The following is a 17936-nucleotide window of genomic DNA, read 5'->3' as shown; positions in this document are numbered from 1 at the left end:
TAAGAATGAAGCCATGTTTTTCAGTGTTTCATCAGTAGATGAATCCATTAATATTATCGAAAACCTTCTTAAAGAAAACACCTCTCTACAAGAAACCAAAGAAATTATAAACCTTATTAGAACAACACTACACCAAAATTGCTTTGCATTCAACAACAAAATCTATTGCCAAAAAGAAGGATTAGCCATGGGCTCACTGCTATCAGGTATAATAGCAAACATTTTTCTGAATAACTTCGAAAACATCTTCTTAATGGGCCAGCTGTCAAAAGGAATATTACATTGGAGCAGATTCGTGGATGACGTCATATGCATATATGATAATGACATCACTAATGCACACCAGTTATTAAACACTCTAAATTCATTACACAAATTCATCAGTTTCACAATGGAGCCAGAAAATAACAAGAAAATAAACTATTTAGACATCACAATCAACAGGAATAATGACAACCTATCTTACAAAGTATACAGAAAGCCCACTCAGACGTCGCACACTATTGACAACAACTCGAACCACCCATACACACACAAAATAGCAAGACTGAATACAATGATACATAGAGCTATTTCCATACCAATGAGCGCAACGGATTTCAATGAAGAGATGCAAGTCATTAAACAAATCGCGAAAGAAAACAACCATCCTCCAGGCACAGTAGATAAACTGTTAAATAAACATAAGAAAACTCGCTGGGAAAGCACCACACATGACAAAGAAAACTACATGGTTCTCAAGTATGTTAACAATAACACTTACAAAGTAGCTAACATTTTCAAGAAACAAGGTTTAAAAGTAGCCTTTCAAACGAATAACACACTACAGAGACACATTAGCAGATGCAACCTTAACAAAAAGGATCCTTTCTCAAAGTCAGGAGTATATGAACTCAAGTGCCAAGAACCTAACTGCAACGCCACATACATAGGTCAAACAAAATGTAATTTCCATACAAGATACAAAGAACACAAAAACGTGGTCAGATATAATCGGCATTCAGCCTTCGGGGAGCACATATACGACTGTTCACACCGTTTCACAGACATCAACACTGATCTAAAAATTTTACACTTCGAAAATAAAAGTAAATCTTTGAATATAAAAGAAGCAATAGAAATTTACGTCGCAAAAAATGCTAATGCAAATAACCCGAATGAGCATACACATTTAAATAATTCCCCCCTATTTGCTCTACTCACATAATATCTGACAACACCTACTCATTAAATTTCTTTTATAATAATAATTATTATTATTAATAATAATAATAATAATACCGTTCCTTACTTTATTCACCTAAATTATTCATTTTGCATTCTTCCATATTACATAAAAGTACATTTAACATGGAGTAGGTCAATAACCTCTCTCCCCTCTCGAATGTTGATGGAAGGTTCCACAGCGCTCCAGCCGCTCCGCTCCACTCTCCCTCCCATCTTCACTGTACAGTATACTCGATTCAAATCATCCAATAGGAGAGATCCACATCGCTCTACAAGGCCCCTCTCATTCTTGCCCTCCCCTCTCCACGCACAGCGTGCCTCCCAAAAACTTTCCATGACCACAGTCTTGAAATAGTATTTGGTGACAACGGACTTAACGTCGGCAGTCTAGATAAGTACGTAAGTTTTCATTATATTAATACTTATATATATTTTTATTTTTGTCATTACTGTTTCATGTCATCACCAAACTCTCCATCATTGACAAGTTTACGTTACGTAAACAATACTGTACATATATAAGATTGTTTTATAAGTGATTTGATAGAATATGAAAATGGACCGCTAGATTGAGAAGACATTGAGAATGCTGCTATTTCTAAAGCCTTAAATTTCATTGGTGTTTTTTCCTTGTCACAGGCTTTTCGCCTGCAGGTTATATCAGGCTTGGTTTCTCAAAAATGTTTGCTCCCGCTCTCCTCCTGACCAGTTTGATGTGATGAGTTTCTGCTAGGATGATTTTGACAGTAATTCCAAAGCTGTTTTGTCATTTTTACTAAACCAATAATTTGTAAACTATGAGGTCCACAACCTCACCATGTGCTACTATTATTCATTTCCATCTGCATCATTTGTTTTCTCATTCCCTTGTTTCTTAGGTTAACGCAGTCTTTAGTTTCAATTATTATTTCAAATTAACACCTGTTCACTGAATTTTGTCGCAATAAGTTGTTTTTTGCTCTGCATATTGATGTAAATATTGTATATTTATGCTAATTTTGTTTCCGTCTAGGCTCTCTTTTGTTTGTTTTTTCATTTGCTCCTTCATTATGTTTTTTAGCATTTTTTCAACTTATATTATGTAAATTATTCCAACCCCCCTAATTTTTCACTGAAGATGGCTCAAGCGAGCCGAAACATGTTTGAATTTGTTTGCTCCGTCTAATGACGGAATATATGATGTATTGAATAGGAGGATACTCTCATTTTCGCCTTTGTAAAGTGTAAATAAGGTGACAATTCAAAGTAATTCAGGGTACTAATAGATCGTTTCCCCGAGAGGTTTCACTGAACATGGGGGTAACGATACAATGTTACCCTGAGAGTGTAAAGGTCAATAGTAGGCTATGTAACTTTGCAGCTAAGTTGCCGAGGCATCGCAGAATACATCATTACCAGGAAAACTGGGTTTCTTATAGTGTGTTCGCAAAAGAACCACAGATGTGTGGACCACTGTTGTACTGACCCACTCATTTTTTTTTTTTTTTTATTTATTTATTTTTTTTTAACAGAGTACATAATAATCTTTTAAAGTGGATTTTGCCCATTGGAATGAAATGCGTTGACATTGTAACTTCTGTCAACAGGCAGAACAGTGTCAGCAACTTTGCAACCGACTGGTACAGACCTACCCCGACTTGGAGGCAGAGGCAACATTGATCCGTGCTGTACATTTGGCTCGGGAAGGCAAAGCAGGCGATGCTGCTGCATTGTTGGATAAGTACACTGCTGGCAAGAAGGAACAACAGTTGGCAATGAAGCTAGCAGCTGTCCAGCTGCTCTTGGCTGATGTGAGTATGATGACAATAACTAATTGGAGTATCTTTGTCCTGTTGTGTTCTTGTCTCCTTACACTAACCTGTCGTGTTTATCTTTCTGTTCTCCTTTTCAAATTCCTAACTTTCTATATATGATATGATTTGTCAGTTGTTTGATGGTTTTCCTCACTGTATTGGCGTAGCCCATCCGCTGGCCATGATCGTTACGGCGTCCAAGTCTGTGGTTAGCCAGTTCGCGTCCTGTTGGTGAAAAGGATGTCACCATCAGAATGTTAGCCTGCAGGGTAGAAGAGGTGGTGATATACAATTTATAGTCCCTGGTTTGCATGCCAAAAAACCTCACATTGTGAGGGGAACAACTGAAACTTTGCCCAAAACCAGTTTATCTAGGTGTTACTCTAGACAGGCAGCAATGTCCGAACACGAAACTCACGAACCTACTACGCTGGCGTAGCAGGTGGAGAGATGATACTCCCACGTGGCGCATCCCAGGTGGCGGAAAGGGGGGTCCTAACTGACTTGCCGGAGGACTGAGTGAAATGAAACAGTTCTCTTGGACTAAACACACATCCCCCTGTGGGTGGGGGATTTAGGCGAAGAATGCACCCACAGTATCCCCTGCCTGTCGTAAGAAGCAAATAAAAGGGGTGACCAAGGAATGATCGAATTAGAACCATAGTACTACCACGCGGGGAACACCATGGGTCGCCTTTATTTGCGCGTAGTACCACTATGTTTGTTATGCAATAGGTTTGTGATTAGTAGCGACAGTGTGTGAATCAGGGTGGGTTTTACAGTACCTGTGATTAGCACCACTGTATGAGCGACACTATGAGTCTGCCTTGCTTATGATTAGTACCCACTATGTGAGGGACACCAGGAGATAGTACAAGCCCCTGTGATTAGTACACCTATGTGAGGAACACCATAGGTTTGCGTTGCCTGTGAATGGTGCCGCAATGTGAAAAACTCCATAGGTCTGTGTTACATGTGCGCATTACATTACCTGTGAGTAGTACCATAATATGTGGAATACTGCGAGCCTACGCTACTCTTGATTAGTACCGCAACATGACGCATACCATGCTTCTACTCTCCTAGCGATAAGTAGCATTATGAGGGGCCGATGACCGGGATTTTGGACCCCTTTAGACTACAAGCATCATAGATTCAGTATTATGCTTTACAAGCAGTCCCTTGGTCAGTACTACTATTGTTTAACGCTAGTTTCTGGGAATGTGGGGCATTGTGGGTCAGATCCACTGATTGTTTTAAATTCATATCCATCCATTCATTCTTCATCCCATTTTGAATTCTGGTCAAGGGATGATTTTGGACTTTTAAATTGCAATTGCATTTAGTCTCATTTCATACCACTAGGGGCTGATGACCTAGATATTAGGCCCCTTTAAACAACAAGCATCATCATCATCATCATCATGAACACAAAACAGAAGGCCAATGCTCGCAATGGCATACTTAAGGAGCTGATCGGCAGTGCCTGGGGAGCCAGCTCGCACATTGTGAGGACTTCTGCACTTGCGCTGTGTGTGTCAGCCGCTGAGTATGGCGCTCCTGTGTGGAACATTTCAGTACATGCTAAGCAGGTTGAAACTGCGCTCAACAGTACTGTAAGGATAATCTTGGGATGCCTAAAACCAACGCCAGTGCAGAAACTGTACCCAATTGTTTGAATAGCCCGACTCAACATCTGGAGGGCCACTGCTGTAGACGCCAAGAGAACAAAGCAGGAGAATGACCACCGACATCCACTCCAAGATCCTGCAAGAGCATCTGTGCTAGGACTGTGCCGCTGGAAGGAACACCAGAGACAATTCGTCTTAACAGATGGAGGAGCTCACCGCCCACAGATACGTCACCAAAGGAAGAACTAGCTCCTGGCGCCGACAAACCTAACCTTGTATGGAGGTCCCTCAACCGCTTAAGAGTGGGCGTCCCTCAATGCAAGACCAACCTGAAGAAATTGAGAATCCTTCCAGCAAATGCAAACACCTCGTGTGAATGTGAATCCTTCCAGCAAACGCAGACACCTCGTGTGAATGTGGTGCTGAACAAGACCCAAGCCACCTACTTATCTGTCCTCTCCTGGACAACCCATGCACATCACAAGATGTTTTTAGAGGAAACAGCAAGGTCATCACAGCTGCAATATTTTGGAAATGCTGATCGGACACAGAAATGAATGAATGATGCCAAACTCTCCGAAATATTACCTCAGATTATCGAAACTCTACAGTATGCGCTTGAGTAGTCTGCAAGAGAAAATAATGAAAATAGAAGGACGAGTGTGGAGAAGAGGATATACGTTATTGTTCAGTTCCCTGTTTACTTAGAAAAATAATAAAATTGTTTATATACAATAACAATGTCAATATTGGATAATTGTGTTTAAATTCAGAGCTCTTCAGTTTACATTTCCCAGGTGTCGTAATGTTGGACATTCCACTACTTTTCTGTGGGGGTCTGTGAGGACTCAATGTTGTGTATGCCCCTTCATGTGGAACGGAATGAAGCAGAGTCCAACATCACATTTTGCACTTATATGCCAGAGCATTTTTCTTTCACACGCACTGTCATCTATCATTGTCTGAAACAGCACAATTAAAGAATAGAATACAAATAATTGAATAAATAGCCCTGCTATGAAAGAAACTCTGAATATCGACACACAAACTGTCCCCATTTTAACTAATTAGTTAGTGGGTTTGATAATGCCTATGTCAGTTCTGAAAAATGTGTTTTTTGATTAAAAGAATATACAGTATATAAAATGACTACTTATTGTAGGTTATGTTTATTTGTCCAACCCTTGTCCCGTTTCTCTACGGGGTCGGGTATGAGGTGAGATGGCAGGTTTTTATGACCATATGCCCTTTCTAATGTCAACCTCATCAGGGGAGGTAATGAGATGAAATGAATGACGTGATATATAATAGTAAGAAGGGAGAGAACCAAGCTCGATAGTTGCAGTCGCTTAAGTGCTGCCAGTAGCCAGTGTTCAGGAAATAGTGGGTTTGAACCCTACTATCGGCAGCCCTGAAGATTGTTTTTCATGGTTTCTCATTTTCGTGCTAGGCAAATGCTGGGGCTGTACCTTAATTAAGGCCATGGCTGCTTCCTTCCCACTCCTAGCCATTTCCTGTCCCATCGTCACCGTATGACCTATCTGTTTACATAAAATTAGCTTCATGGTCCATATGATTCACAACTATTTTTTATTTTCCACCTTGTCGATACAAGGTAGAAAATAAAAAATACTTAGTTGAAGATCTATCTGTGTCGGTGCAACGTAAAACAACTTTTAAAAAAATAAGGGAGAGGGCAAAACCTAGTGCCAGCACATAGCCTACTCCTGTTGAATAGCATCCAAGGCTCTGCTCAAGGCTTAACGTCCCCATCCGACGAATGAATTGCCATCAACAGCTTCATATGCCCTCACTCCATAAGAGCACTGTGGAGAGGTTTGGAATTTAATCCAGGCTTTTGGCACGCTATCTATTGATTAGAAATTGTATATCGCCACCTCCCGTACCCTGCTGGTCAACATTATGATGGTGAAAATTTTCTACCAACGGGACTCGAACTGGCTAATCAGGATATCGGACCATTTAGACTGCATCGCCTTAACAATCATGGCCACCAAGTGAGCGTAGTTTTTTAATGTTATAACATAATATAATCAACCTTATCACCTCATTGGAGAATACCAAGCTAGTTTCCTTAAAGGGAGATCGTTCATAGATTCATACAACAGATATTCAATCTTAAAAGCATTCTGATAATGAGAACAATAAAGAGCCAGAACACCATGGTCATCTTTGTTGACATCAAAAAAACATACAACTCGACTGATGGAAAACCTTATTTAGTGTCTTAGAGGAGTTTCGAATTGACAAGAAAATGAGAGAAATCAGAAAACTAACAGCGACTAACACCATCTCGAAAGTAAAGTTCTTAGGAGAAATCTCTGATCCGTTTGAAATACGACAGGGGTCAGACAAAGAGTCGGATTATTCCCGATCCTCTTTGACATCGAACCGAAGAAAATAATGAAAACCTGAGAAGAAGCCCTGAAATTGGAAGGAATAAGTGGAATACAGCTGTAGAAGAAAGGACAGAACCTAGAAATCAAGTGTTTAGGCTTTCCAGATGACCTTGCCATCTTAACCAAAAACCAAGAAGATGCTCCAAAAGATGTTGGAGTGCCTGCATGAAATTGCCAAAAAAGCAGGTGTTGAAAGTCTCTTATGCAAGGACTGATTATATGAGTACAAGCACCAAAGTCAGAGGTATATAAAGGTAAAACATGGGAAGATTAAAAGTTCAGAGAAGTTCAAATACCCAGGTAAATGGATCCAAACCAACAGACTGGATAAAGAGGCAGTGAAGGCAAGAGCCAGAGAACAAGATGTGACCTACAAGATAATACAAAACAGGTATAACAAACTGGCAATATCCCACAAAGCCGAAATCTGGTATTATAACTCGGTAATAAACCAGAAGATTTGTACGCTTCAGAGTGTCTTATTTTTTTAAGGATGGGTGGGGGAGCTGCAAGGACTCGAGAAGAAGGAAAGGAATATACAGAGAAACTCCAAGGCCCCACACCGCCAGCTGCGCAGTAGTGTGCAACTGGGGAAGAGATGTCCATGCACGTCCTGCCATGTTGAGTGTACTCCTGAGTTCACAGAGGAGATCGTAGGACAGAATACATGCATTATTTTACATTAATACACGCATGAAAACACTTGTTATTACTATTTTTATGATGCTGCACCCGTAAAATCGGTGTCATGGAGCCTTGCACTCAGGCTCTTGCACAGGTTCTTCTTACTACAAGAATTTATTGGGATAATTGTATGCCTCAGCTAGCTAGGTTGTCTGAATGCCAGCTAAATGCTGTTACATATATCATCGTATCAGTTGACATCTAAAAATGACGATAAAATCAAATTGCTTCAGAAATCCTATTGGGTGATCGGCTTACTAGATTATGAATTCGATTTATCAAGTCATTCCATCGAGTTTCATACCATGATTAATTTTATGCTTGATGTTATACTATTTAATATACACATGATCGCATGTAATTTTAATCGTCGTTTCCAAATTGTTTAGGCTCGAAATATTGACGTCATCTTATATATGTTGATTGACATAATATCATTATATACTATCATGGGTGATTCAGCATACCAAAATTACATTGAACAACTGAGTCATTCTGGACAGTAACGTATTTATTCAAATAAAATCCCTAACTATGCCTAGACGAAACCAAAGAGTTAAAATTAGGTAACATATCCTAACATGGAAACATAAAATTGAACTCAGTTATTAATTTGAACCTATCACACTGTAATGCAGTGACTATCGGTTTTCATGGCTTATCGAATTTCAATTGTTCTATTTATACGAACACTAGTTCACAATTGATAAATATATTATTATTTTCTTTCAGTTACCATTAATGCGATGTACCATCTTAATTAATGTTCATAAATTTTGATGTAATTATTGTATTACAAAACATAAACTTCTTAATACTCATGAGTATTCTGCGTATTATATCGCACTCATTAAATTACATGAAAGTTTGCTATTCATATTTGCTTTCGGTACATAGTCCTATTTAATAATGTTCTTCGGTAACATGAAAATCAAATAAAATTAACATAAACTAGCCTACATTAAATGAAAACTGCCATGAAGACGTTCACATGCATAAAAGATCTAGATCTAGATAGAAGAGCTATTTTATCGACGAATTAATGAATGGTAATTCTAAATTCCCATGGAGGGAATTAGATATTTTTCCACCAATAGAGCCTATCAAAAATCAGATCAAAAATTAGATGTTGGCTTTTCAGGCATTTGCTTTATTAACCAGCATTTCGTCTTAGGTCTGACACTAGACTCGTCAGAGTGGGATGTGTCAGACCCTACCCACTGATGTTGGGGTGTATGCAGGTGAACTTATCAGAAGCCTCTTATGTGGCACAGTCTGATAACTGCATACGGGAGATAAAACTCCACAATGGAATTAATGCCCGCCTAGCAATTCCAAATGGTAATTCTAAATTCCCATGGAGGGAATTGGATATTTTTCCACCAATAGAGCATATCAAATATCAGATCAAAAATTAGATGTTGGCTTTTCAGGCGTTTGCTCTATTAACCAGCATTTCGTCTTAGGTCTGACACTAGACTCGTCAGAGTGGGATGTGTCAGACCCTACCCACTGATGCTGGGGTGTATGCAGGTGAACTTATCAGAAGCCTCTTATGTGGCACAGTCTGATAACTGCATACGGGAGATAAAACTCCACAATGGAATTAATGCCCGCCTAGCAATTCCAAATGGTAATTCTAAATTCCCATGGAGGGAATTAGATATTTTTCCACCAATAGAGCATATCAAAAATCAGATCAAAAATTAGATGTTGGCTTTTCAGGCGTTTGCTCTATTAACCAGCATTTCGTCTTAGGTCTGACACTAGACTCGTCAGAGTGGGATGTGTCAGACCCTACCCACTGATGCTGGGGTGTATGCAGGTGAACTTATCAGAAGCCTCTTATGTGGCACAGTCTGATAACTGCATACGGGAGATAAAACTCCACAATGGAATTAATGCCCGCCTAGCAATTCCAAATGGTAATTCTAAATTCCCATGGAGGGAATTAGATATTTTTCCACCAATAGAGCATATCAAAAATCAGATCAAAAATTAGATGTTGGCTTTTCAGGCGTTTGCTCTATTAACCAGCATTTCGTCTTAGGTCTGACACTAGACTCGTCAGAGTGGGATGTGTCAGACCCTACCCACTGATGCTGGGGTGTATGCAGGTGAACTTATCAGAAGCCTCTTATGAGGCACAGTCTGATAACTGCATACGGGAGATAAAACTCCACAATGGAATTAATGCCCGCCTAGCAATTCCAAATGGTAATTCTAAATTCCCATGGAGGGAATTAGATATTTTTCCACCAATAGAGCATATCAAAAACCAGATCAAAAATTAGATGTTGGCTTTTCAGGCGTTTGCTCTATTAACCAGCATTTCGTCTTAGGTCTGACACTAGACTCGTCAGAGTGGGATGTGTCAGACCCTACCCACTGATGCTGGGGTGTATGCAGGTGAACTTATCAGAAGCCTCTTATGTGGCACAGTCTGATAACTGCATACGGGAGATAAAACTCCACCTGCATACACCCCAGCATCAGTGGGTAGGGTCTGACACATCCCACTCTGACGAGTCTAGTGTCAGACCTAAGACGAAATGCTGGTTAATAGAGCAAACGCCTGAAAAGCCAACATCTAATTTTTGATCTGATTTTTGATATGCTCTATTGGTGGAAAAATATCTAATTCCCTCCAATGGAATTTAGAATTACCATTTGGAATTGCTAGGGGGGCATTAATTCCATTGTGGAGTTTTATCTCCCGTATGCAGTTATCAGACTGTGCCACTTAAGAGGCTTCTGATAAGTTCACCTGCATACACCCCAGCATCAGTGGGTAAAGTCTGACACATCCCACTCTGACGAGTCTAGTGTCAGACCTAAGACGAAATGCTGGTTAATAGAGCAAACGCCTGAAAAGCCAACATCTAATTTTTGATCTGAATTAATGAATGACATGAAATAACAAGAAAACAAAATCATACTCAAGAAATAAAATAAATGAATCTCGTAATATGTAATCTACGAAAAAACTATAACATACTTCAATAATAACTACGATTAGGTTATAATCAAATAAAAGATCAAATATCCTCACAGGTATGTGTGGTAACTGCATAACTAATGATGAAATTACTCACATTTCATCTTGATATCAATCATTTGCATGTAAAATGTGTAGCAGAGATGATCATTCACATAAAGATGTAACTTAGTAACTTAGCAGGCAAATAACCAACATTAAAATATCAGTAGCTTACTAGTTGAAATCACAACATCAGTTTGATGTGTATACTCTCAAATATGGATAGTAATTGAAAGTACATATGCTAATTACTTCTATTATGCACGATACAAATACACCATATGGATTCGACCAACAATCTTAATCCAAGATCAACATAAATATGATATAAATTCGAATGATTTCATCTGCACTCTGTCTTATTAATCAACACACACTTGTTACATTAGGACATACTATGCACCTTCACAACTCGAAGAACAATTCAATATCAATACGAATTTACCTGTCATTTGTATCAACACTATCATTCATCATTACATTATTTTAATTATCATATCACATCAACAAAGACCAACAAACATAAATTCACATGCAGAATATAAATTATAAACTCACCATTACATTCACGACTTACCCACCTGATATTTGTCGAAGACCAAATATAGTATGTAACACATGACATAAATGCACCATAATTATCAGTAACTTGGATAATATTAAACCATTAGACACAGGAATCCAATTCCTAGCATTCGCATGAAACAACACACACCGTCACACGTGTTGGTATTTGCTTCCATGTTAATAATATATGTTAAGAAAGATAAATATAAACTACACTCAAACCAATGCATATCATACATAGATTTCTCTACACTGTTCACCAACAATCATTGATATCACTATCTATTAACACTACTGAGATCGGCACATCACAATAAAATATTCACGCACACGCTAATTAATATTGTTAAATTTAGAACATCACTATCGGATAAGTACGTATCACAATGTCTTAATTATCAATATCACTCACAATAGCTTATTATGTGTTTGCTCCATGATCGATTAAACTACTTCAGGACATCTACACTAATTATAAATTACATACCGCACTACGTCTACAAAGAAAGAGGAAAGTCTACAAGAAGAACATAATTTCACAGTTAGAATATTATAAATTACTGACTTGAAAGCCAGGGTCCAGGTTGCTCATGGCTTTGTACCTCCTCTTCATGCCCACAAGGCTTACGACGATTGGAGCTCACCTTTACATTTTAGCCTTCCATTTTTGTTACTCTGATTATATTCCAATTCAGCATTATGTGTCTCCATTGTAGAATGAGCCTGAAACATTTGTTGATATTATTATGCTTGTATACAATGATTTGTTTTAGCTAGTTAATATCAATCCTTCTGCTTGTAGTCAATCTGAACAATACCATCTCAAAAACTTTTATCATTTTTAATAATAACAATAATCATCTAATTTTGTATTTTTCAACATAACAGTAAAGTAGAAAGGAATCATTAATTCAGTGTGTTGACTGCTACATATTCAAAGAGTACAGCTGCGATAATCACGACATACGCGCCGCCACCATTGTATATTCGTAACTTTGATACTTTACCGTTATGTATTGTTCATTTACATGTCTTTGGCTTCATCTATTAAAATTAACTAATTACAACACACATAACTTATGAATTAACGCTAAATAACTAACATTACACATAATTAACTTCTTAAAAATACTATAAAAGTCCATTTCTCGTTCTCAAGATTTTCCGTTGGTGATGTATAGGGCCTATATACATTGCCATTTCAAGTTATTCCGGTGCCATGTTGGACGTATCCTGCTGGGCTCAATTCCATGCACCAGCATTCTCACTGCTCAAATCGTGGTTATTACTGATAGACATCATGTGTGAACGGCACAACGTGATATAACACGGTAAGAACGAATGTTAATTAGGTACACAGAAAATATTTCTAAAAGGGACAGTAATAGGAAACAGAAGGTCGTCAGTTCGCAAACCAGATATACTGTTTTGCTAATTTTAAATCACATGCCAGGCAGAAGTTTTATACTGGGAAGTAATCCGAGGTCAGAAGTGGTAAAAGTGGGCCGTGAAGTGTGCAAGTCTGTGCATTCTCTCACATTGATTTTTGATAAATGTCTGACAATGTCTCATTAAGACCTGAGGGATACTTAGCCATTTCCAAGTAACACATTTTGCATTGTTATTGAACAAACTCCACTAACATGTTTTAAATTAAGTGACCAGTCCCCGAAAGCAAAAAAACATCATAAATCAGTACATGAAACTGATAACCTTAAGAAAGACCACATGCCTCACAGGCTTGTAATGAGCATTTTATAGACTTGGGCCTAGTATTTAACCATACTCTTACTATAAAACAAATGTGAAAAGGGAGAAATTAAGACTTACGGTACTTATAAAGAATTTTTCAGATAATGTTTAATAATTTGAAGCAATGCATTGCCCTAAAACCAGACAGGTTGTATCAAGCTGTATCAACCACTTTTTCTGGATTCTAGGCTCATGCTTTTCCAATTATTAGTACCAGTACGCAGTCTTAAGAAAAATATGCAAGTTTTTTTAGAATACCGTAGCTGTTTAATTCTTAAGAATTATCCCTCATTATATTAAAAAAAGGCCACATTCACAATTAGATGTGCACACATTCTCTGAATCCACCGTCCTATAGTCTGCTTAATTGACGATTATGATAAATGAAGTCATTTCATAACTGTTCAATTTCCACTCATTTATGAGAAGGCATACCACATCCCTTCTGATAGTGATCTGTATGATTAAAAGCTGCACAAGGACTCACCATCCTTGAATAATTTTCCACTCCACACATAAGGCCTAACTTAACACTCCTTTAATATTTCCCATCAGTGTAACTACTGCAAAAGCTCTGACTTATTCACTGAAAACATTTGGCTATATTTTATCACTCCATCACATATAATACTACAACGGATCCACTAACACCTAAGGAACTGTAAACATTATCACGTACTAACCATGCATTCAAAGCTGAAGTGCCCACAACATGGCAATGCACGAATGTGGTCAATATTCCTCATAGCATCAACGTGCTCTGTGAGTCTAGATAAGTTATATTAAAGTCCGGAAAATTCTGGGACCACAGAAGACTACTGATGGGACTTGGAAGACAAGTACACTGTGAAGATCACGGACACAATGCAGAAATGAAGGCTGAAGTTCTATGGATGCCTAGTAAGAATTGATAACAAATGACTGACCAGAAAGATCTTCAGAAAAATTTTGGAATTAAAGGCCACCTCCAAGTGGGTACAAGCGGTCAAATGGGATGCTGAAGAAGTTGGAATTATACTACAGATGATCCACAATAGAAGAGAGTTCAGAAGATTTGACAGTCTAAAATCATTTGAAGAGAAACCACTAAAAAGGAGAACCAAACAGATAATTTCTGAAGAGGAGAGAAAGATGAGAAACAAAAGAATAAAGATTTTCTGGGAAGAGAAGAAAGGCTAAGAAACTATTTCTATGCAGTCTATAGTAGGCCAAATTCAGAAACAAAAACAAAAAAATTGTGTAAATAAATAAATAAAATAATAATTGAAAAGACCTGTTAGTTGAATTACTGGCTCTCATTACTCTGTAATGAATCTGCGATCTGGCATCTCTTAAAATCAATTGACTGAGCTCGATAGCTGCAGTCGCTTAAGTGCGGCCAGTATCCAGTATTCGGGAGATAGTAGGTTCGAACCCCACTGTTGGCAGCCCTGAAAATGGTTTTCCATGGTTTCCCATTTTCACACCAGGCAAATGCTGGGGCTCTACCTTAATTAAGGCCACGGCCGCTTCCTTCCCACTCCTAGCCCTTTCCTGTCCCATCGTTGCCGTAAGACCTATCTGTGTCGGTGCGACGTAAAACAACTAGCAAAAAAAAAAAAAAAAAAAAAATTCAGTTGAGGAGCGTCCAGACAAAACTCAACATGTCCAAAACAATCAAATGTTTAAGTAAACAATGTTTTGATCCAATATTATCATTTGAAACTGTCTCTCGACCAAAACCTAACAGATCCTCTTAATATTGAAGATCTGGGTCTGAGCAACAGCAGGTATGTCCTAGTTATGAGCCTGAACGAAAAAGAAAATGTCCGAACCACCAATCATAGGCCGAGTGTTTATTAGATATTTAAAGTTAAAAACTTCATGATTGTTCCGTATTGAATAGAGAAAATAAGAAGATGTACAATATTATAGGGAAGGATCCACCTTTCAATACTCGGTAGTAAAAAGTAGTTACAACCTGTTTATTGGGACCGGTTTCAACACATTTAGAGTGTCAACATCAGCCAATTAGCGAAGATCTTAAAATAACTAACATATTGAACACAGGCAAAATATTAACATTGTATCACATCGTAGCAATTCAGTTAATGTTCAAAACACAATAATCACAGTCAAGAGAGTAAACAGAACATCACTATCTTGCGCCGAAAACAAATATATTTGAAGTTCATAAGCAGATCAAGTATGCACTTATGTAAAGTCGTTGCTAGGCAGGTCTTGTTTATTAGATGACTTCTCCACTCCCCACAGGAACAATTCCTGCTAGTGTCTGTGCAAGACAAACAAGACATATGCGGTTTATGCAAAACCAAATACAGTGGGCGCCGCTTATTATAATCACTCTGGGATGAAGATGATTTGATAGCATTAACCAATTGATAACAGTAGCCAAAAAATGAAAATTACCGGGCGAGTTGGCCGTGCGGTTAGGGGCACGCAGCTGTGAGCTCGCATCCGGGAGATAGTGGGTTCGAACCCCACTGTCGGCAGCCCTGAAAATGGTTTTCTGTGGTTTACCATTTTCACAGCAGACAAATGCTGGTGCTGTACCTTAATTAAGGCCACGGCTGTTCCTGTCCCTTTGTCGCCATGAGATTTATCTGTGTCGGTGCGACGTAAAGCAAAATAGCAACAAAAAATAAAAATTGATAGGTAGCCTGCTGTATTTATTCATAACCTGCATGCACTACAATGAAACAGATCCCGGTACACAGCACTGCAATACAGTTAACTTTTTCAGCTATGTAAAATAGTTTCTAATTGTTGTTTCCTTCTGGTTGTCTCACAAAAGTCCATTAATCAATCTTTTATATTCATAATGTTTTTGGAAGTCCACTGACCTACACTGAACACCTCATCGCAAGATATCTAGCGCCTGTCGTATTTCAGTTTCGTTAGTGTTGGGCAGCTCGACAACATTGTCATCAACAGCATCGCTGTCTTCTACTCCAAGCTCTTTACCTCTCATATCTAATTCTGCAGAAGTAACTGCCTCACATATGTCGTCGTCTGTCTGTTTTACATCAGTAATGATGCCCTTGTCAATGTTAATCCATTCCTGAAATTTCATCTTCCGTTAAGCCTGTTGGACAAAGTTCAACATTCTCCTCTCCTTCTGGTAACTCTCTTGTATGCACTCTACTCGCATACTTGAGAACGAAATTCTTGAAAGCAAATTTGATAACATAAACCGAATTCATGATCATAATAAACAGAAGATTTTCAATGTTTCAGTATTCGTTTGTACAGGACTTCATAAAAGTGATTATATAATACAGTGGATAATATTATCCGTGATTACAAGAAACGGCGTCCACTGTACGTCGATATTTACGCATGGAATTATTCAATTGTTCATGATTTTTTTATCTATACCAGTTATACACAGAGTTTTCTTGTGTCAATGTATTTTTATTTAAGTTACACATTTGAAATCTGTTGTCCAATTGCTGATTTACACTTTTCACTTCTCCTGAAAGTCTGTATCTGACAGACAAATTTGGTTTTGGTTCTGTCTGGATGCTCCTTGATTGCAATTAAAGGGATATTTCCAACATTGTGCCTGTTTCCTTATTATGGTAAGATGCCTTTTGTTCTTATGTATATATATGTGATTATTTTGGAATTTTCATCCTTAGGGTGATCGTAAGGAAGCATGCAGAGTTCTTCAGAACCTTGGTGATTCAACATTCAAGCCTGGTATTGTTAGTGCATTAGTCACACTGTATTTGGCTGATAACAATAGAGATGGTGCTTCTAACGTGCTGAAAGATGCTGTGGATTGGTATCGCAAGAACAAGGCAAGTAAACTCCACTTATGATGAATATCTCGTAACTTCATGTAGGCTTACAGGAGCAGATAAAATGTGAAATTGGCTCTCAAACAGCAAACATAGCTTGGAACAGAGGTTTCCAAACTTTTTAGCTCATGGAGCACTTTTCAGGTGAAAGAAGTCATCGTAGAGCACTAGTTTTTACTTAGCTTAATGTGACCCTACTCTTCACTATGGAAGTTAAACTGATTTTTAGAAGTTTAGGCATGTAAAACTTGCTTTGTTTCATTCAAAAAATGTACCATATTTCTCCAAATCCAAGACAACCTCTTTTTTTTTCAGAATCTCATGTGAAAAATCAAGGGTCTTCTCGCATTCACGACCTAACAGCAATGAACGCCACTGGCAGCTACCACGGTAACCACGCTGCTTCTTTTCACCCCCAGTGTGTTCACACACAAAACTCGTTGACAATCAATGTCCGCCTCTTTGATGTATATCATTAGCTGCGGCAACCGGTTGTATAGTACCTCTGTGTAACGTCACTGGATCTCGGGAATTAGTGAAGAGAGAATGACATTCTATTAGCCTCTACAAAAATGTTTCTCAAACCGCAGAATGTGACATAAAGCTACTAGCAAAAAAAAAAAAAAACACAGAATGACATCAAAACATGCGAGCCTTTGAAATTTTAGAAAGATCACGGCTACTCAGTGGCAGAGTTATAATGCATCTACTATACCTGATGCTTAGTAAAATTAAGTTTTATAGACAGCAGGAATATTTTTGTGGTGGATCGTCATATTATGAAGATACATGGAACAGCTATTGTTGGCAAATTTTCAATGGGTTCTCATCGATATTGTGAAGCCAATTTTAAGTTAGTGGTTATTAAACACACAGAAATGAAGAATAATTGTGCAGCCGCAAGAAAACACAGCATAGGCCTAACTAAAGCCAATATTCAGCATTAGCGTGAAGACAAAGGTAGCTTAAAAATGCGTACTATACAACAAGCTCATTCAGTGATCCGCAACAAGGACGCT

At 38.2% G+C, this 17936-nt stretch overlaps 1 protein-coding gene across 1 annotated transcript in view; it reads left to right on the top strand.

The window, feature by feature from the left end:
* Srp72 (signal recognition particle 72) overlaps nucleotides 1-17936 on the top strand; it is a 126023-nt gene that overhangs the window by 71731 nt on the left and 36356 nt on the right. Inside the window, exons 7-8 of the mRNA XM_067146409.2 lie at nucleotides 2814-3017; nucleotides 16756-16917. Coding sequence (XP_067002510.2) covers nucleotides 2814-3017; nucleotides 16756-16917 — 366 coding nt within the window. The remainder of the gene's footprint in view (nucleotides 1-2813; nucleotides 3018-16755; nucleotides 16918-17936) is intronic.

The sequence above is a fragment of the Anabrus simplex genome, chromosome 1 (genome assembly GCF_040414725.1).
Source record: "Anabrus simplex isolate iqAnaSimp1 chromosome 1, ASM4041472v1, whole genome shotgun sequence".
Classification (NCBI taxonomy): domain Eukaryota; kingdom Metazoa; phylum Arthropoda; class Insecta; order Orthoptera; family Tettigoniidae; genus Anabrus; species Anabrus simplex.
The sequence above is the reverse complement of the archived record's forward strand: the minus strand, read 5'-3'. Positions and strand labels throughout refer to the sequence as shown.